Source organism: Parus major, chromosome 2, assembly GCF_001522545.3.
Source record: "Parus major isolate Abel chromosome 2, Parus_major1.1, whole genome shotgun sequence".
NCBI lineage: Eukaryota > Metazoa > Chordata > Aves > Passeriformes > Paridae > Parus > Parus major.
Genome location: NC_031769.1, coordinates 6,040,669 through 6,062,121, shown reverse-complemented (window position 1 = coordinate 6,062,121; position 21,453 = coordinate 6,040,669). Strand labels below are relative to the sequence as shown.

Here is a 21,453-nt window from a genome sequence, read left to right as displayed (position 1 = left end):
AGCAGGGTTTTCTTTATTCTTTTGCACACAGGTTGGTGATTGCCAAATATCCACATCAGGTTTGGGGCCTAAATTGCTTGAGCTTGTGTTTGAGATTTCAAACAAAAACTGTTCATGATTAACATAGTGCAAAGCATGTATCTGCTTCCAGTTGTTGTCTTCACTAACCTTTTCACAGTGCTTTGAGCTTCCTCTTTGGTCTTTGCGAGTTACACAAGGACTTCTTAGTTTGAATTCCTCAAGGAGAGATAAACAGGAGGCAGAGAAATCAAACTAGACTGGCCTTGCTCTCAGTGCCTTGCTATTGGATTTCATAAACCATTTGTTTAAGCATATTTGTCTTTAGTGGTTAGGAAAACCATCTCTGGGGTTGCTTTAGTTGGCAAAGGTACCTATCTGTAGAGAACATGCTGGGCATTGTGTATGCCTAGTGCTGTTTTATGGACTATCAGAAATCAAAGATTTGTTTGAATTTCATCAGATGCTTCTGGCTACCCCAGTCCAAATTCATATAGAAGGCCTTTATATAGGAATATGCAAGAAGCGTTGAAAGAATATTGGTAAGGTTACAAAGTCAGTGCCTTAAAAGCTGAGAAACATTTGGACACAACATTTGTCCAATTCTGTTCTTTTCTGCAGATCCATTAGAATGCTCTAAGAATGTTTAAGCCTGTAAGCTAACACTGGAGCTGTGCTAAGGTACCCTGCCAGGCCTTCAGCTTTTCTCATTGACATTGGGATGCTGCTGGTGTCCCTTCTCTGGAGAGCATATTTCAATCACAGAAAATAACATATTTTCTGCCAAAGGACTCCAGACAAATTGGTGTTCTCCCATGGAGTGCAAGCCCCACATAGATGCTGTGGCAGATGTCAGCCTTGTGCCCTCACCTGTGTTGTCTCAGATCACAATAAGGACCTCTATTTCAGCCACTGAATGCTACCTTTCACATCTGTTTTCTATCCTGGGAATTTAAACAAATACGTAGGCATTTGTGGTGAGACACGTGAACTTGGGTGTCTCAGTCTCATTTGACTCCTGGCCATAATGTCAGTTTACCCAGTCCTGTTGCATTCTTCAGGAGGGATTGATTCTGTTTAATCTTTTGGAGGTGGGCAGAAAGTGAAGTCTCTTTTGCCCATTCCCAATAAAGCTGTCTCACTCACATCCTATGCCTTCAGCTACTTTGCTCTGTCCCTGCCTCTCGTCTGCTTCTTAATCCCAGCTTCCATTCTGTGGATCTTTGAAAACAATTTCAGTCTCCTTGTCCAGCAAATATTAGATTCTGTTCTCCAACTCTCAATCCTTTGCTCCTTTTGAGATATTCTCAGATACCACAGCTGCTTACTTGTTAGTCTGGCCACATTGTCTCCCACGTTTTCCCTTCCCTTATTTGAAGGAGCTCAGTTTTTCAGTCCCACTGCTGCCAGTGCTTGTCCAATGTAAGTGTGAAAGTCTCTGTATAAAATAGTTTGATTTAGGTTCATTTTTGTACAGAGAGCAAAAATGTTTGACTTATGCAGTCTGTCTTGCCAAGTCACAACTCTTAGACCCAAACCAAGGTGGAGCGAGAAATCTCCCTCTAAAATTCCCCAGAAAATTGTTTCTTATGTAGAAATATTCTCTGCAACATTTTTTAGGGGCAGCTTAATTATTTTGGCTGAAGTTTTCTCAGATAGCTCCTCTTCGGGCAGACACAGCTTTGGAAAATTTCTGCTCTTTCTCATTACAGTTTGGCAAGGCTTGAAGGCAGTTTAAAACAGGTTGTTAAAATAGCAATTGCAAAATCCTGGATTCAGATGCAATCCTTGTTTTGAGCATGTGGCTGTAGCTGAAGCCATACATCAAGCTTATGATTTTACAACTAGTTTTGTAATGTATTAGAGGCACTTACTTGCTCTACAGCTTTCTTAGTAGCTGGCACAGAAACTACCCCTTAGTGATTTTCATAAACTGAAGAAATTTAGTAGTCGGGTAAGATCAATATGGACTGCCCTGCATGGTCCTGTTACCTCATTTCCTCAACGGAAAACAAAAAAAGGAAAAAAAAAGAAAAAGACATGAAATTGGCCAGAGAGCTTAGCTTAAGCTGCTGAATGTTTGTGGTTACATCTGGAGGAACAAGCTGATCTGGTGGTTGCTTAGGACAACAAAATGAATATCTCAAAAAATCTGTGTGCAGCGACACTGGTTGCCATGACTGTGTTTGTGCGTGTGTGTGCAGGGATGTTTGTGAGACACAGAAACCTGGGGGTACATCCCTGAAGTGCTGTGTTTGCCTTTTGTTCCATGACTGATGTCAATTCTTTCCAAGTGGTGCTCCTCTGTCAGCATTGGTAGTTGCCATCTCCAAAGGTTTCATGCTACAAGGATCTACAGAACATTTATTGCACCCCATATGCAGGGACCCACTGCAGCCCAGAGCCCATCATTTCAATAGAGTGTCACTGAAACCAAAATCCATGTGAAACCAAAAACCACCATGATGTGCTGCAGGAAAGGGGCTGGAGTAATCAAGACTGCTACCAGCTTTTTATTCTGAAATTTACTTTCCCAGCAGGAAGAATTTGTTAGATAATTTTCTGATGTGGCCCTGGAAATGGGACCACACATAAAAAAGATGAAAATCAACCACACAAAGTGCTTTCACATTGGGGCAGGAAGGAAGGAGGAAGAGGAAATCCCTTCTGTCTCAAACACCTCCATTTGTTTTAACCTCAAGCATGTGAATCACATTTTATTCTCCCAATGATCCAATAATCAGTTAATGCAAGAACATTATGCTTGTCCTTTCAGTACATGAAGCTCAGACTCTAGCACTAAGTTAGATAAACCTCTTAATTTTTGTAAAACTGAAGTGAGGAATGGATTCAGAAAGGTTAACCATGTCATAAGCTAGTGGATGTTGCTGGTGCTCACTTTACTCTGGATGGTTCTGAAGCACCTGTCTGGCCAAGCTCTGGCTCAGAAGACCACAGCTAAAATTATCACAGATAGGTTAAGGCTAAGACATTTTGAGGGATACTGGCTGGACTGCCTTTCAGCTGGGATGTAGTCTAGAGTCTGACATGACTTCTGGATCGTCATTGACTGGAGTAGATGTTGGACTTGGGCCCAGGGAAGGAAGCTCCATCCTGGAAATGTAGTGCTAATATCTCCTTGGTGGTAGGAAGAAATAAGTGTTCTTGCAGGCAGCCATATAGCCCCATACTGTGCTCCTGTCAGTATTAGGAGTTGCCCTGGATGACTCTTTGGGCAGGATGCCTGTTAGGAATAAGTTTGTGCAGAAGAAAGGGGAATAGTTGTTATTCTTGCCTAAAAATAGGCACAGTATTGAGCTTCATAGTGCATTTAAATAGAGTCCAGTCAGTGGTCATTTCCTTCCGTGACCTTGAAATCTAACATTTCAAATTGTGTTTTCCAGGCAGTAGTAGGGGTTTAATTTTCTTCCAGATGTTTTCTGCTTCCCTTCCTCCTGCCCTAGAGCAAATAAACCAAATTAACTCCTTTTCTACTGATGCTCGAGATGTTGTCAGTGTATTACACAAAAATGTGACTTTACAGCATGACTTCCAAAGACAGTGAAAGGCTGCATTGCAAAGTTCAAGTTAGGTATGTTTCTCTTATTCCTTTCCCAGAAACAGTCTCTGCTGATAAACTTTCAGTGGAAATCTGTACTGATGCTCTGAAGAGAGGTAATCAGGCTCTTAGCACCAAGGAATGAATTCTGTATGGAAAAACCTTTCGTAAAAAAAGCTTTAGCTGAGGTGGAAGCCAGTTTATTACAATGTCTGTGTGCTGTCAGAGTTTCAGCAGGAGGTCCCTGAGGTGCCCCTGCAACTTGTTAAATGGGCATATTTCAGAAGCATTAGAGTGGAAAGCTGAGGAGCTGAGAAATCTGTTTTCAAAAGCTGCTCTGCAATCAAGAGAGGCAGTGGTCCTGGAGAAAAAAATATCTTGAGCTGTATGTGGATGGAAATGTTTATTCTATTTTAGGACATTGTAGCTGGTATATTATGCCATGCTCATAATGTTTTAATTCAAGTACTAGGAGAGGGTAAACCCAGGAGTATTTTGTAACTGCAATTGCTCCTTTTTTTCCTTCCAAAATAGCTGACAACTTGTGCATTCTTAAGAACTTGCTGTTAATAACACACACAAATTTTAATTAACATATCCTAAAGTAAATAAAATTCTCTTTTCAAAACATATTACTGGGCTGTAGGGGAGAATTATCTTTGGCAGGAGTGCTACAGAGGTATCCAAAAACAAGGACAAGGTTGAAAGCCTTTCTGGAGTTGTTTGCAAAGCCCTCAGCCATGAGTTGTTTGTTGATCAAGATCCAAAGCTGCTGTTTGTCATAGTTAATGCTGGTGTTGTGGCCAAATGATTTCTCAGGTTTCTTGGTGCTTCCTTATTTAATGCCATATTATTATCTTTATATCAGAAATTCACTAAACAATACTTGTTACTGTATGTTCTGTTGAAAGGTGGTACCTCTGAATAGAGTGTAGTCTAAAAAAACAACAAAGAACAACCAGGAGGGGAGAAATGAAAATAGCAAAGTTTTTGGAACAGCCATTAATGATTTTTCCTTTTTATGACAAATAAACAGGAGTTGTGGTTGTACCTGCCTGTTCTAAACTTATACTCCTGCATTTTGCAAATGTGGCTGCACATCATGGTGTGGAAGAGTGAGTCTTGCTGATAAATCAGTGGAAGTATTAGATCTTGTATTAGGTCTGTCAGGTCTCATTAGACCTGCCATAGCAAAGCACAATTTTGCCCAGGTCCATGTGGGGAGTCAGAGACTGGGATTGGGACCCATGTCCACCACCCCTGTTCTCACTGGAAAATGTGTATAGGCTCAAAAGTACTAGAAAAGGAAGAAAAAGACATTTTATGAAACACATAAGAATGTGCTTTGAGTTACTGAATGTTGCCAAGAAACAAGATTTCAGTCTCCAACCTTCAAAACAGATGATCCTGCTGTTTATGGGATGTGTTCCTGTTCAGAAGCTGCTCTGGTGCTGACAGCTGGAGGGAGGTGGTTGGGCACTCTCAGGAGGGTTTCTGTCAGCTCAAAAGCCTTTGGGCTTTTGTTACCCAGTGCAGCACTAAAACACAGTGATTAAAACAAACACTGTATAAATGTGGTATTTGAGGTATGGAATTGGTCTTTCCAGGAGGTTTTCAAGATGTGACTGGGCAGGGTGATAGATAATTTTATCTAGGCTCCCTTTCCATGAAAGGTAGGTCTGGATGATCTTTTGAGGTCTTTTCCAACTTGGGCTATTCTATGCCTTGGGGAAAGTTGGATCAAATTGGTTGATCTTTTAAACTGATATGACATAATTAATGTTCTGATTTCAGTCTTCAGTATTTTTTCATCATAATTCATAGAATCTCCCCAAAAGAGGTTTGGGACTTGTGATACTGCCTCCAGTGGAATCTGGGGTGTTTGGGGCAGGTTTGGAAGCCCAGATGTCTGTGGAGGACAACTTCAGTGTGAGGAATCAAACAAGTGATGCTTTGTGTGTAGGTTGTAGTTGCTGCTGCTATTTCATTTGTGTGTTTAAGTCAATATTGTGTTAAATGTACAAAGTTTAAAAAAAACCAAAACATCGTTTTTTCTTCCAGTTCTACAAAATGCTGAAAGTATTTAAAAAAAATAAAAATTTAACTCTTCCTAAACAAACCTATATGATTGAGAGAGAAGACCCATCAGCCTTCAGGGCTTGCTGGAATTTATCTACTGGGAATAGAATGTGCTTACCCTGCCAGCCTCAACCACAAAGTCATCCTTCATAATTTAAAATATAGATGTAACAGGGAGGTCATGGAAGGTCAGAAGAACTAAAAATATTCACCTGCAATGGTAGTTTGTATGCATGTGTCTGTATTTATATATATGAGTGTGTGTGTGTATTTTTTCAAGTACATCTACATATATTCACAAACATTATCACTTTTATTAACCAGGGTCACAGTATGAATAAAATTAATTGAGTGGCAGTTTACATCCTTTTTTTGTAAGGTGTAAAGGTTACAGACTTTAAAAGGCTTCCCCTTTTAAATTATTTCATGAACCTCTTAAGTGGAAAAAGTCTGTTTTATATACATACTTTAGTGATTGCTTTGTGTGCAATCACAGATTGTTTTGTCTTACCTTCAAAAAACCCAACACAAGAAAACAAACAAAACAAATGAAAACCAGTGTACTGCAGAAATTTGCATAAGTGTTTCTTCTGATGTGATCATTTGTACTTGTATTTGATTTTTTAATTTTATTTTTTTTTTTGTTTTTTATTTGTTGGGTTCTTTAAAATCAAATTGCATTCACCTTTCTTTAGGCAAATTTTGTGTCCAGGATGTATTTAAACTGCTGTTGTCTGCAGTGAGAGACTTTGAGAGCACACTTCTCTTTCCAATGTCGGTAGATTTTGTTAAATTATTATTTACAAGACCAAATTAGGAAGAAAAACCTAAACTTGTATATGCTCTTAGTTGGGTTCTTTTTTTGTTTGTTTGTTTGGTATTTTGGGGGTTCTTTTGTAAATAAGTCCCTGTGGTGGTAATCAAATATTTGATCTTAAAATAACTTCACTCTCACAGGGTGCATCCTATATCCAGAACTGCCTCTGGTGATTAAATAAACACCAGCTTTTTATCGTAGATGGCATCTATTTCAGAGCTCATCACCACAGGGCTTCCGCTGCGCTTGTGGATGCTACAGTGGAACACCTGGGCTTTGCCTCCAAGCATTTTGTGTCCTTTTGGGGAGGGGAGGTGGCTCTGCTGGGAGGGTCCTTGGGCTGCAGCACCAGCAGAGGGGAGCTGGTGCCAGCAAGCCTGTGTGACATCTACTGTGACACCAGCCCCGTGTGACATCTTCTGCTCTGACACCAGAGCCCTGTGTGACATCTTCTGCTGTGACACCAGAGCCCTGTGTGACATCTTCTGCTGTGACACCAGAGCCCTGTATGACATGTGTGCTCTGACACCAGCCCTGTATGACATCTTCTGCTCTGACACCAGAGCCCTGTGTGACATCTTCTGCTGTGACACCAGAGCCCTGTGTGACGTGTCTGCTGTGACACCAGCCCTGTATGACATGTGTGCTCTGCCATCAGCCCTGTGTGACATGTGTTCTGCTGTGACACCAGCCCTGTGTGATGTGTTTGCTCTAACACCAGCCCTGTGTGACGTGTCTGCTCTGACACCAGCCCTGTGTGACATCTTCTGCTCTGACACCAGAGCCCTGTGTGACGTCTGCTGTGACACCAGCCCCATGTGACATCTGCTCTGACACCAGAGCCCTGTGTGACATGTCTGCTGTGACACCAGCCCTGTGTGACATGTGTGCTCTGACATCAGCCCTGTGTGACGTGTGTTCTGCTGTGACACCAGCCCTGTGTGACATGTGTTCTGCTGTGACACCAGCTGTGTGCCAGGTGTTCTGCTCTGACACCAGCCCCGTGGAGCAGCTTCCCTGAGAGCTGGGCAACCACCAGTGCTGTGGGAGTAGATGAACCAGCTCTCAGGTCCATCTATCTTCCAGAACTCCCTGTGATCATCTCTAGTTACAGTCTGAAAGTCTGACTGCTCATTCCAATAGGAACCATAATACTGTGGATGTAACTATTCCTAGGGTGTTCATGCCAGTCTGCAAGTGTTGATGTGGCTCGCACCCGTTACATTCAGCCCCAACTGCTGCATGTCTCTAAGTTAAATTGAGTGGGTAAATTCATTTACTTCTTTCTTGGTTAAGCTGACAAATTCTTTCTGCTGAATTTGTAACTCAGTGTCAGGTTTCTGCATCACGATGTATTTAAAAGTTTTTTTTTTTTGGCAGTGCTGACCTACTTTAAATGCTGCAAGGTGCTCTTACCTCTTTTTTTCTAACAGCCAGTTGATACCAGCAGAGATCTTTGTACTTCAGCTTCTAAACCTTTGATGACATTTTAACTGTTCATTCCTGTATGTAGGCAACCACTTTATCCTTTTCTAGGTGGGCCCTTGCTTCAATTCAGAGTTAATGGTTACTATTTATTGCACACCTACAAAAGGTAAAACCTACATAGAGCAAAGCTGCTACGTGCACAGAGCGCCTTAGAAAGCCCAGAATCCCTGACCTGAAGAACATATCGTCCCTAGCCAGGCTGAATAAAGATGTGAGGATGTGGATAATTCACCTGGGCCCTGCAGGCACAGAGACAACCTCAATGAAATAACTCAACATCCAGCACATCAGTCAAACCTAAGTCATGAGGTTCAAAGAAAATAAAACTTGCTATGAGCGTGCAAGAGCATCTTAATTCCTGGATGGGCGTGCTGTGATGTTATTGTAGTGGGATGTTTTCTTTGGGGTAAATAATTAGTGCTCTCCTGAGAGCTGCAGATGTGCTGTAGCATTATATGTTCACCGCCACACTCTCTAAGCCAGTCTTAAAATGTTACAGACTGCTCAGGTGTGGCGGGGTTTATGTGCACCTAATTACCATCACTTTTTTCTCCTTCCTGTCTCACTTTTTCACCCTATTCCCCTGGCTTTTTGGCACTGACTCCCATATCCCTGTTGCTGCCACAGCCCCTGGGAGCAGTGTGTGTTGCCAAGGGAGAGAGCACAGAGCAGCCCAATGGCAGAGAGACTGAGGAGGCAGCAGCAGAGCTGAGGCATCTCCATTCATCCATTTGGGCACTGCTGTGTCCTCATGGAAGTGCTGGTCCTTAGAGATCCCACTCTGGGGAAAAGAAGCTGAAAGCCATATTGCAGAATTCACTTTTTTATAGATCCCAATAGCAATTGCACACAGATATAAAAGGATTCTATGCTGAAGCTCCTGGTTGGAGTTCTTACCTATAACCCACCAGATCCTACTTTCCCATGGTTTTCTCCCATTTCTAGAAGCTGCAGTATCATTCTTCAATTGTCTTGTGGGACTGTTTCTGGCCCACAAAGGGTGTTTCTCATCCAAGCTCTTAAGGGATACAGTAGAAGCAAGGAAAGACCCATCCTGTGTCCTTCAAAACTTTTAAAATTCAGTGCCTTTGTAAAGAGTGAAAGCAGTGGGGACTCTGAGCTAGTCCACAGTGTTTAAATCTGGTCATTCTGAATCACCAATTGCTACTGATTCAAACCTCCCAGACCGTTGCTGGTAGCAGTGTGGCGGCCCCTCCAGATGCCTTGAGCAAAGCTGAATGAGGCACCACCAAGTCACCACCAAGTTTTGACATTAATTTTGCTCTCTGGTTTATTCATCCTCAGAGACTAGGACATCTCTGAGAGGTTTCACTCACACCACAGAGGATTATAGTCCAAAGTGTTGGTCCTTTACCCCCCGAGTTATTGAATATTGTGTTCTATCTCAGACTTTGTAATTCTCCCCAGGCACCCAGAGACCTCCACTGACCCCAGACACAGTACAGCTCTGAACTGGCACCTCTCCAGAAGTGTCTCCACCTTCTTCCCACCATGATATAGGAAAGAGGCTCCATCCCTCCATCTGTGAGATCTAGATGGGTGGGAAGGGCAGTGGGGTCCATGTGGAGCAGGCGTGAGGCTGCTGTTGTGCAGCCTCCAATACTGCCTTTGTATGAACACCTCCTCATTTCAGTGTCGTTTGCATCTGGGTATATATGCAAGTACAGAGGGAAAAACCCCTTTGTGTGAGTCTTGATGAAGTGTGAGATTTGAGAATGCAGATATCCTGCTTTTGGTGCTGGAGCTGGCTGAGGCATCCCTGGTGCAGCATGATCCATCCTCATTGCAGAGGCTGGCAGGGTGCTCCCTCCCCCGGGAGAGATGGGTGATTGCTCACTGGGGTTTGATGTTTCTCACATGGATGTTCTCCTTCTGGCTTGTCAGCAGTGAGTCAGGAATCCCAGCTACTTGGTTCATTGCTTGGTAGATCAGGCTGAAAAATTGCAAGGAAAAAATTGTGGCTGTTTGAGATGGAAAAAGGAGTAAACTGTGGATTTTGTTTGTCATGGGATATTTTTCTCTTTTGTACCATCTTCATCACCCTGTATTGCAGTTTTGCCTGATTTGGGCGGGGTGGACTCTGCAGTTCATCCCTGCCTCTTACTCTTGGGGCTAAATATTTTGATTTCTTTCTTGTACTCCCTTTTCCAATTCTTCCAGATCTCAGCCGCCCTTTGCCTGACATCAGCTCTTGAGAGACTACTTTGGGTGTTCTACTAAGAACTGGTGTAGTTTATGGTACAGTTTGGGATTTTTTCCCCTTGGGCTCTGCTGGTCTCCCAGCTGCTGTTGTGGATTTCCCTGCCCTTCAAGGAGTTGCTTCTCTTATGTGAGCATTGCCCAGGTGCTTTGGCTTCTTGGCTGGAGGCTGCACATCTATGTTGCATGTTGTTTTTGGTTGCTGCTCGTGCTTGTAGGAATGGGGGTAGGACAACCATGAATATGATGGCTGTGTTGGCTGTAAAAAATATGAAAAATATTTCTAATTACACACTGGACCAAAGCCCTGTCCTGCCATGCAGGGCTCTGGCTCACCATGCACTTGGATAATTGCTGTATCTGCTGTGTTCTGAAGTGATACCTTCACAGACAGAAGCTCCATTGATTTCAAGGCACTCTTTGCCTCTTAAGACAAAGGAAACTATAATGGAAACTGGCCCCATGAACTCATCTAATTTATGTAGTACTTACAAACCCACCATATCTTTGTGGAAAATTATGGAGTATAAATAACAACCAATAGCCAGACATTTTTCGTCTCCTCTGGGAAATTGTGGAAGATTGCTGTACTGCCAGTCAGGTATTTATGATGCTTTAGGCTTGTACTTGGACCAGAAAGATGAAATAGAGTTGGTGTTTTGGAACAGTTCAAGGAAATTGTGCAGAAATTATGTGCAGTCAAATCTGAAGCTGATTGAGGGGTCTGGCTCTCAATTGTTGAAAACCAAATTCTTCAAATGGAAAAATAAACCAGCACAACCTGTTTCAGCTGGGCAAGAAATTTTGTAGCTTTATGTTGGTGAAAATGTGACAGTCGTAAATCTGCTTTGCTCAGAGTTTAGTCTTTGGGCTCTAAGTGGGTGTGTGATTCACAGTCCAGGGCACAAGCAGGTTTTGGTGATTTGTTTTCCCTCCAGAGTTACTGCCTGGTAAAGTGTGAAAATCCTACAGTCAGTCCAAATAAGTGAGTGATCTCGTAGTGCTCTAAAAGGAACTTTTCTTTTAAGATAGATATTTATAAAATGAATAGTGACTGCTGAGTTTGAGATGCGAGGACTTAAGAACTGGGGTGGGGGGGGTAAGAAATTGAAAATATCTGAAAAATCTATTGTTATAGAAAGTTGATTATAGAAAGCATTTTCTGGAACCTCTTGAATTATCCTTAATATGTAAGGAAACAACGAAATGTCTGGAGTTTTGGATCCCTGTTCACAGAGACTCCTAGAAGTTGTCACTAAAGTATGGTTGAAAATGTAATCAAATAACTTTATTTGTGTGATTTCCCATATTGCACCATCCTGTGCCAGATGATGTGCAGTAACTCACTGCTGCTTTTAGTCAGTGAGCTTCAGCATCCATGATAGAGCACAGGCACTTGAAATCCCAATGTGAAAATGCTTATTCAGAAATTGTTGGTTTCTCTCAGATTTCACCACTTGCTTATGCAGCCACATATAAGTCCAGGTATTCAGTGTGGGAATATTTAATGAAGAATATATAAATATTTAGATAAATGTGATTTGGACACCTCAGGCCTGTAAATTCAAGAATCACTTGGGCTTCTTTGACAGGGCACATCAACATAAATGCGAGTAGTCATTAAATAATGGTATGAAATGATAGCAATATAACCTCCCTGCCTATTTTTCATCCCTGAAGGGTGAAAGAAAATGGAAAATTATTCAATGTTTTTAATGGTTGTCAGAAATTGGACGGAATCCAAAAACTAGTTCAGCAAATATTTATGAAATCGTATCTAAACCATTAACTGTTCTGCTTATCTGAGATGTAGTTGTGCAATCTGTTTCATGCTCCTTATCCAAACGTGGGGGAGGAAATCTACCTCTTGTTTTAGAGGTAGAATTTGTGCCAATCAGACTTTGAGACCAGAAACAGTTTTAAGATTTATTTTTTTTTTAAAAAACACTTTAATAGGTCTGGATGATTCTTGGCAATGAACTGAGCCCTGTGATTTGAATGGAATGATTTAGGGGTATGGGACATTTTCCTGGCTGCTAATGCCCCTTTTTATTTGATCTGATTGCTAATCAGAATAATCCTTAGAAGTTACCTATACAGAGAAGTATTTGACATGAACTGTGCTTTGCAGGAGAGCCCTTTTTATTCCACTATGAATCCAGTCTTCCCTTTTACCCTCTCTAGGTCACCAGAGATTCTTTCCTTTCTTCTACAGCTCAAGGAGGAGAGACAAAATGTGTTTTGCTTGCTCCAGCTGGTTGACTGGCTTCTCTTGTACCCCTTAAACAGAATTTAAGACAAAGCTTGTTTATTTTCCTAAACTATTTGTACATTCTGCATGCATAAAATATTCATTTAGCTGGGGAAAAATCTTCTAAACACCAAATATTTGTGCATGTTTTTGTTACAAAGGGGTGCCAGTGATCTTGTCTTGAAAGGATTCAAGCAATAGCTGCCATTTGTGAGTGAACATTATGTACAATTTTCAGCTTTTTTGCTCCCAAGGGGCTTGTGTTGTCAGAGGCACTTAGCACGCAGAAGGAAGGGAGAGCAGTGCATGTTTCCTAGGATGTGCTGTCTCAGCCTGGCACATGAGGGGTGTCACCTGGACCTCATCTCTTTTACTGCTGAAGAAAAGGTACTGCCCAGCCTCAGTGATATTTATTATTTGATGTGGACGGAATTAAGGTCGGTGTTGGCTGCATCCTCTTGCAAAAGGGTGCAGCATCCTCCAGTGAATGGGATAAATAGACTGAGAGTGATGTGTAAGCCAAGTCCACTCCACTAATCTAATGGTTTAGTGACCTGTAGTCATTAATTAAAGCAAACCTTCCATCTTAGGGAGTTTTTCAAGAGATCATCACAAATGGTATTTTGAGATGACCAAGAAAGGATTGGCAATTCTCCATGGCTCAGGATGTGGCCACCTGTTCCTCCAGAGAGGTGTCAGTTCATTGCATGGTATTTTGATGCCTGTGTTCAAGTATTGGAAGCTGCAGGGATGACCCTTCTGCCTTGTGCTTTCTTTTGCTTTGTTCTAGCAGAGGTGTTCTCATCTGAGCCAACCTTCGATAGCATCTTGGCCAAGGATACGTCCCTGTGGTCTGGGGAACAATTTCATTGCCAGTAAAGGACACTGTGAGACTGGCTGGAGTAATTAAAGCTGAATGTGGTTATAAAAGAGGGATTTATCTTGATGAAGATAACTCAAACCCCCACCATCTCTCAGCTCCTACTGGGCACGTTTGCACTGCTCTGCTAAGCACTTGCTCATGCAGTGCCCTTTCAAAATAACTATTATCTTTTTTTTTTCTTTTTTTTTTTCGATGGTTACACTTTGGGCTCAGGCACTTTATTTTCCCAGTGAGGTCTTTATAATAAATTAAAAAGTCAGGTGAGTCATCCCCTGCCCATGCTGCAGATGGGAAAACTCAAGCCCAGAGAAATAATGTGACTTTCATGCAGCTACAAAGTGGAGCTGTGGTTTAGAGGAGAATAGGGTTGTTATGGAGCACCAGAGACTCCAGCCTTGAAAATGCATTTGCTGCTCTGTGCTGTCTTCCCCCAGGTATTCGATACCGATGCAGATGCAGCCTCAGTCATCTGAAACTTCTGCTATTGAAAACGGGATCTTTTTTTCCCCCCCCATCAGATCGCACTAAAAACGCCTGCGGTTATTTGAACCCTCCGACTTCCCCGGTGCACCCTGAGCATCTCCCTAACGCACCCAAAACGATGCTTCATTACCTGCCCGCTGTGTCCGAGCGCCGCCGGCCCCCGGCCGAGCTGCTGCGGGTTCCGCAGCCGGGGCAGCGAGCCTTGCCGTGATGCCCGGAGCGCTTTTGGCAGGGAGCCCGCAGCGGGAGAAGCCCGCCCGCCTTCCCGCTGCGGTTCCCACCGCTGCTGCCATCCCCGCGCCGCGATGGGAGGCAGAACACACCCAGCCCTGGTCCCCATCTGTTGCAGCATCGGCTCCAGTAGCAGAGCCCGAGATGTTTAAATGCGCTTGCCTTTAGGGAAAAGCTTTCAATGCAGTTCTTCGATGGACGTTTCCAGCCAGACTGCAGGATTTTTCAGAGCTGTAAGTCAGAGCGGGGGCTCGATTGTCCTTGGGTTTCTCTGGATTTGATTTTTTTTATTATTAAATTGGTTTATCTTAGCAGGGGAAGATAGGTTTTGCATTCATTTAGGTGGATGCCTGAGTGCACTGTAGGAGTCTGCCGAGAGGCAGGGATTCTTCGGGCTGTGTAAGAAATGCATGGTTCTTGGGTATTTTGGTTTTTTCATCGTGTTTTGTCTCTTTTGATTGCATGACCGGCATGGGGCTGTTGTCCTGTTTTTAGAGCATTTAATTACAATAGATACTCCAAGGCTGAACAAAATGTTCTTTTATCTAGTTAAAGAATGTAGCTTGGGTTTGGGGTTGGTTTTGGTTTTTTATCCCTTGCATAACTTTTCGTTAATGTTTTGGAAAGAGAGATTATCATTTGGGGGGTGTTCATTTATTTTCAGCTTAAAACCATCTGGTCTCTGTATCCTGCAATGCTTGGTTTCTCCTACTGCTCGTCTCAGAGCCTCCTGAACTGCTGAGCAACTAATTGCCATGGCTAGTCACTGCAACCCCAAATCACAGGTTTTCAGGAACTGCTGTTTTGCTTAATGATTTTAATTTGATATTTGATGAGGTTTGTCAGGATAAAGAGGTGTATTATTGGATTCATGTGTTCCTCCCTGCATTTTTGCCTTTTTACTACCAGAATTAGTGCTGGACACATGCAATTTGCACTGCAATTAATGGATCTGTGAGATAATGAACATCCAAAACGGATGAGGCGGCTCCATCCTGGGATCAGAGCCTGATGGGTTCCAAGATCTTCTGTTAGTGGGGTGATGGTGAATAGCAAATTAAATTTAATCCAGTATAAGATGCAGGGTATTTTGCCAGCATCTTGTGTGTTTTGCTTGTTGTTTACTGTTATGGGCCACGGGAGAGATGAGGGTGTCAGCCTTTGGGGAAGGGATTTCACCCTCAGCTGTGTCTCCTCTGTCGTGAGTGCAGGAGAGGCTGGAAAGCGGAGGTGGTGCTGACTTTGAGCAGCCCTGGGAGGTGTGAGGAAACTGGAGTTGCTGCAGTTGGGAGCCTGGGGGGCAGGATTATCTGATGGAAGAGGGAATGATGGGCAGCAGGATGAAATGGATCCTGCTGACAAGGGGCCAGTCCTCAATTCAAGGGGAGGCAGTGGGAAACCCAGCAAAAGAAGACTTGGTTGTACTTCAGTTTAGTACATTTTTATTACTGGGAGTGGAATACAAATGTATTTATTTTTTTAAAATGCCCCAATTTGAAATAAGCAAAAAAGCTCAGCCACCCACCCCCCACTCCAAATCCACCCATCAATCTGTACAAGGATGTCTGACATTCATCAAGAGGAAAGTAGGAGAATCAAATGCAATATTGTTACAAATCTTTGGAAGCAAAACGCAGAGTTGATGGAAATCACCTGTAACCAGAGTTTGCTTCAGTCAGCAAAGAGCCATCAGGTTTCCATCAGGAGGAGAAAATCCTCCTGTCATTTCAGCCTGTTTGGCCACCCAAGTAGGGACAATGACAAGCTGATTTGAAGACAAGAAATAGTTAATGATCCTAAATTTAAAATAAATGGCAGTTAAAAAACTGTAAGAGCTTGTTACCACATCTGTATGCACATACAATTATATGTTTCCATATGCACTGCCCTATACGAGACCATGTTTTATATGTGTGTAGGACAGTGATGCCCTGTGAGTTTAACTGTCACATCTACATCTGGGAGGACATAGTCACCAGGGCAGTTTGTTTCTGCTTCTCAGTGTAGATTCCAGTGGCTTTGCTTTTAGAGCATATATTTTGATAAAGTTGCCCTTTCCGTGCTGATGTAAGAGAGACTTTCTAAATAGGTATTTGATGACTTCTAGTGCCTGATCGTGGTTCTAAGTCCAAATTCCATTTCAGGTAGACCTCAAAATAAGTGTTAATAAAACTTGGATGTAAATATTTACTCATACTTGTACAGCTGTTCAAGATGTTCCTGATGAGAAAAAAATACTCCGTATTTTTTAGGGCCATATTACAGGCACAAACTTAATTTTTGGTAGAAATGAAAAAATAAAATTGTTATTCTGAATCAAAATTTCCTGCTTGTGGATTTCATTTGTCTTGAGGGGGAAAAAAAAAAAAAAAAAGAGCTTTTCTGTGTTTTCCTTTGTTTTGTTTCCTTCTTGGGTGCTCATTAATTTCATGGGAGGTTTTCAGTGATGCTCCATGGCAGGGTGGGTGTCCGTGCCAGGCTGAGCTGCAGGCAGAGCCTCTCCCTGAGTCTTGGTTTGGTAATTCTGGTATGAGCTTTATTTTTTTGTGACAAATGGGTTTGGACTGTCTGCCACATGGCTTGGAGCAACAGCCAGTTTTAAAATGGCCTCTCCCATGCCAGGCTCATACTCTGCCCATCTGTCACCGTGTCCAGGGTGTCCTGCTAAGTTGGAAGTATTTCCCACACTCTCCAAGCAGGATCAAATGCTTCTCGACACATTTTGATGCACAAACTGTCAGCCAAATCAAATGCAGATTTGCCTGTTTCAGCTCACCAGTGCCTACTGGGTTTCAAAGCTATTGCAGAGAGCAGAAATTACGTTTGGTGTATGTGGATAATGAGCTTAAGTTTTCAGTTGGGTTTCCCTGAGCATGTATTTGCTTGTCCTTTCTCCACAGCATGTTCAGATTGGTCCATTGTAATTGTGGTGCTTAAATGGACTCATAAAGAATAATAAGATGGCTAAAATCAGAAAACTCCTGCTAAAGGAGTCAGAATTTGATATGGATTGTTTGTAAGATTTTCTTCCCTGCACTGGATCTAAACTAAGAGCTATTTCTGAAAAAAAATAAATATTAATGAAGTCATAGTCCTTAAAAGAAGCTTGAAGTTTACTTGGGGATATATCTTCCTCAGAATTTTAGTACTGCATGTAGAATAATTAGAAAAAAAAACCCTGGGTATGTGTCATTTCTTCCCTTTCCATATGAGGATTATTTCCAAACTGGACCCACTGCAAAAATTTATTTTCAGTGGTGGCTATTTCTAGAGTATGAGTGAGTAATCTCTTTGTTGTGTTCTTCTGTTTGTCTCATTGTTCACAAGATGGGCAAGTATTTTATCCATATTTCTTCCAGAGATGATCACTGGTGTCTTCTAACACCTTCTTCCAAGCAAAATTCTGATGCTCTTTGAAGCACATCCCTTGTGATAGACTTTAACAAGTGACCAGGGCTTGGTGTGTGTGGGCCTGGAAGTGTGAGATTTACTACCCCTTGGACATTGCCAATTCTCTTAACAAACATGCTTTTTCTCAGAAGTTGTATAGCTGGCCTGTTTCCTTGAAATTTAAATTCTGGGATTTTTCAGTTGGATGCAGTGGTTCTTTCATCTCACTCCACTGGGCTCTCACCCCATCAGGGAGTTAACCCTGTGTTCTGCACAGCAGCCAAAGCCATGCAATGAAAATGTCATCTCAGCAACCCTTGGAAGTGCCCCCAGAGCTTGGGGCCTCATTGTGATCCCAGTGTAGGGATGCCTGGAGTGTCTTGACAGCGAGCAAATCCGGGATTGAAACTGGGCTGAAAATATCCCAGCTGGGTCCTGCAGCCCAACAACGAGGCTGGGAGCTCACTCTGCTGCCAGAGCATTGGCTCAGCCTCCTGCAGGGATGGAGCAGCATCCCCAGCCCGGCGTTGTCATGGCTACGCTGGTACCGGTGTGTGGAGCTGGAGCCGGAGTAAAGCACGCTCCGCATTGCCGTGCACACCGTAGTAAGAGGCAGCCCCTTGTTTGGACAGCTTTCTAAATAGAGGGGGAAAATGAAAAAAGAAAACAAAAAACCCCACTCAACTTTATTCCACCTTTATAGACAGTAAAGTTGGAGAGGTGAGATGCAGGGTTCGTTTTTCCTGTGTTGAATCCTCCAAAGTTTAAGCGAGTTGTCTAGCCTCTCCCATGCCAGGGAAATGGGAGCACATTGCCCATTAGATGGCTGGCTTTCCCCTTCTCTCTAGGCTGGACAGAAAGTGTGTGGTAATGACTAGTGACAGATATCCCTAATGCCTTCCCAGAGCTAATCCAGAAAGCCAGAGCAGGCAATGAAAGTCTCATCACTGGAGTGTACTCATGAAGCTGTTCTGGAATGGATATGAGTTTGTGAAGTGCTTTGGATTCCCACAGCATGAATGATGTGTTGTAATTCATTAGCACTGGATGTCACTGCTAACTGAAATCTAGGAATGGCACAATATCTCACTATCTCTTAGCTCAAAGTCAGGGGTGGGACCTAAAGGACATGCAGGCTGGGTTTGGGCAGAATACTGTATTATGAGCATGATAAAGTCTTCTGAGCTGTCTCTGAGAATTTGAGCTTTCTTCTGTCCATGAGGACATTTTATGTTGCCAGCTTCAGCAAAAGGCAGCACAAATAAAGAGTTCAGAGTGTGATGAATGAAGACATCCATTCTTTTGAGAAAAGAAAAAACTAGTTTAGCTTACAAAATAAAGCATATTGTATTTATTGGTCTCTTTTTACATGTGGTGTTAAAGGTGTAAGAAAAGCTATAGCAAAGTGACTGTGAACTTCATAGAGGTGAAGTTGTTCTCTGCAGCTGCAGAGTGAAGTAGGAAAATGTGTCAGGTAAGCACCAAGAGGGGATTCTTTCCTCATCATAGACATTGTGTGCTGTTCCCCCTTGACCTTCCAATCAGGTCTTCAGCACACAAAGCACAGAATCATCTTGTTCTTCCTTTCCTTCCCTAATTTCCACTTTGCTTCTGCTTTTTTTCCCTTTATTTTATTTTTTTTTTTAGTTGAGGGACTATGAGATCAGAGCAGGCCCCTCACTTGCCTGGCTTTCCAGCTGTAAGCTTTCTTCTAATTGTCAAGATTATTCACGGTTATTGACTGACAAGAATTGAAAGAGGAGGCAACAGGCAGCTGTCTTCCTAAATGCAGTGAACTGGAAAAAATAGTTGCAGTTCAAGTATTTACGGCAGAGATCTTTTGCCTGGTGTGAATGTCACCATTTGTAGTCATATATATGCAAGAGAGAACACTGCAAGTTCTTCTCAGGTAAGGCTGAGGGGCTTTCAGTTCTGATTCTGTTTTGTTTTACTCTTCCTTGAGAGCATGGTTTTTGAAGAGATTTGGCCAATAGAGTGGGGAAAAACATAAAAATTGCAAAACATAGTGACTTCTATAGTAGCTGAAGTGTGGAGATGACTTAATAAGCCTCAGTATGATCCTTGCATTGAATCCCCTTCTGTTTGTTTGCTCCTGTGCTGCAGTGGCTCAAGCATTTTCATTACTTTATGGCAAAATCATCTTTTATTTCCTGCAGTTCTGCTATTTCACTGTGGCTGAAGTTGTGTTTTGTAGCAAATGCTGGCTTTTCTCTGCAAATACGTTGGAATCCTGTGTCTCATTTATGTAAGACAAACTCAGGAGTATTGGAAAGCATTTCTATTGGCACTGAGTATGTGCCATCCGAAGGGTAACATTTCCAGTCTCCTGCAGTCCTTCCTTAGAGTCGTGTGTCTTGGTTTCTTAACTTCCTCATCACTCACCTAACCACATTTTCCCGAACTGAAGTGTGTTGTCTTCTGCTTTTACCTTGTGTTTCTAAATTTTGGGTGCTTCTTGAACGAAATGTCTCACTGGAGAAAGGTTGTCTTTGGCTGAGCACCCAAGAATAGCACTTAATGGGTTTGTGTGTGCATGTGTTTGTATGTGACTCGTGGTGGTGTCACACGGGCTATTGAGAATTTTGGTTTCCTCCTTGGCATGCTTTCTCTGCTGTTCTCTCACTTTCTCTCTCTCTCTCTCCTTTTTTTTAAGTGACATTTCATTATTTGCACGTTCACTAGGTTGTCCATCTGCTGTTGTAATAAACACGCTGCCAGTCGCTGCTGTGTGGTTTGTGGTGTGAAGGAGCTGACAAACCAGGCTGTCGTGCACTTGGGGATCGTAGTCAGGCTTTGTCAGAGTGCCTCTGTGATGCTCTGTGACTTTACTGATCAGGTGGGGAGCAGCACCCTCCAGCACAGCATTTCCACACAGCCCTGAGCTCTCTGCACATCACAAACATGATGTGGCTCCAGGCAGGAGGGATTCCATCCCACACCAGCCTGTCTGTGCCCAGCTCATCTGCAAAGGCTGAATCACTGATGAGATACTGTGGGGTTTCCTGGCAGGAGAGCACAAGGCTTGAAAGAAAACTTCATTTTTTTCTGTAAACAGCAAAGCCATGTGTTCTTGTGATTTAAGTCTGAGACTGTTTTGTGAGAGCAACACAAAAAGCAGTCCACGCTCCCTTGAAAGTTTTTTTGATGGATCTTGTCTACAGCCCCTTAAATGAAAAAAATGAATTTGCTGTAGACTGGTGGAGATTAATGTCTGTCAGGATCAGTTAAGAATTTCAAAAATTAAGAAAAGTGTGCTGGATGCTGCCATGGAAGTATCCCATGATCAGGATAACTCGGGAAGAACAGCTTGGAAGACAGTTGTTTTCAGGAAAATATCAATAACTTGCTGGTTTCATGGCTCTCTTGATTCCTTTCCCTTTGAAATTCATAGTTTTAGCAGCTTTTTCTGCCCAAGTGGTGGCAATCCAAGTTGGAGGACTTGTGGTGAGAGCAGTGGCTTCAGTAGCTCTTCAGGACCATGTCCACTCCTTGTTTCAGCTGAAAGAAATGCCTTTGAATTGCATGTAGGCTGGTTTTCCTCTGCCAAGCTTTCATATGTGAATTGTTTTACATAGAACATTGAATAATCACCTGATGGATGGGGATTTTCATATACTGAGATCTGGGTTAGATTTCAGTCAGCCATTACTCCCTAACCTTTTAGATAGTGCCTCTTTGGGAAGGAATATTTCCCATTTGTTCCAGGCATTTAGGGGGACTTACTTTCTGTTATTTCAAATCTGATGCTGTATCCACCTTGTAGTGCACACATCTGGTCCTGCACAGTCATCCAATAACCCCTGGACTGTGTTGCCTCTGGAATCTTCATATTGTGGACAAAATCATAGAATCATTTAGGTGGGAAGCAAAGAGATCACAGCAAAGCTGCCATCTCCACCATTTCCTCTTGTCCTCTTGCTTGTTTTGGGGGAAGAGACCAACCCCCACTTGGCTACAACCTCCTTTTAGGGAGTTGTGGAGTCTGACAAAGCCTCTTTTTGTCCAGGCTAAAC

General features: G+C 42.7%; 1 protein-coding gene across 2 annotated transcripts in view; it reads left to right on the top strand.

Annotated features, from left to right (window-relative positions):
• Positions 1 to 21,453, top strand: part of PRKAG2 (protein kinase AMP-activated non-catalytic subunit gamma 2) — a 209,367-nt gene that overhangs the window by 38,342 nt on the left and 149,572 nt on the right. The window contains exon 1 of one of the 2 annotated variants that reach the window (XM_015653503.3): positions 14,094 to 14,262. The exons of the other annotated variant lie outside the window; for it this stretch is intronic. Coding sequence (XP_015508989.1) covers positions 14,182 to 14,262 — 81 coding nt within the window. The 5' untranslated portion in view covers positions 14,094 to 14,181. Of the gene's footprint in view, positions 1 to 14,093; positions 14,263 to 21,453 lie in introns of those variants that run through there. 2 annotated transcript variants of the gene reach the window in all.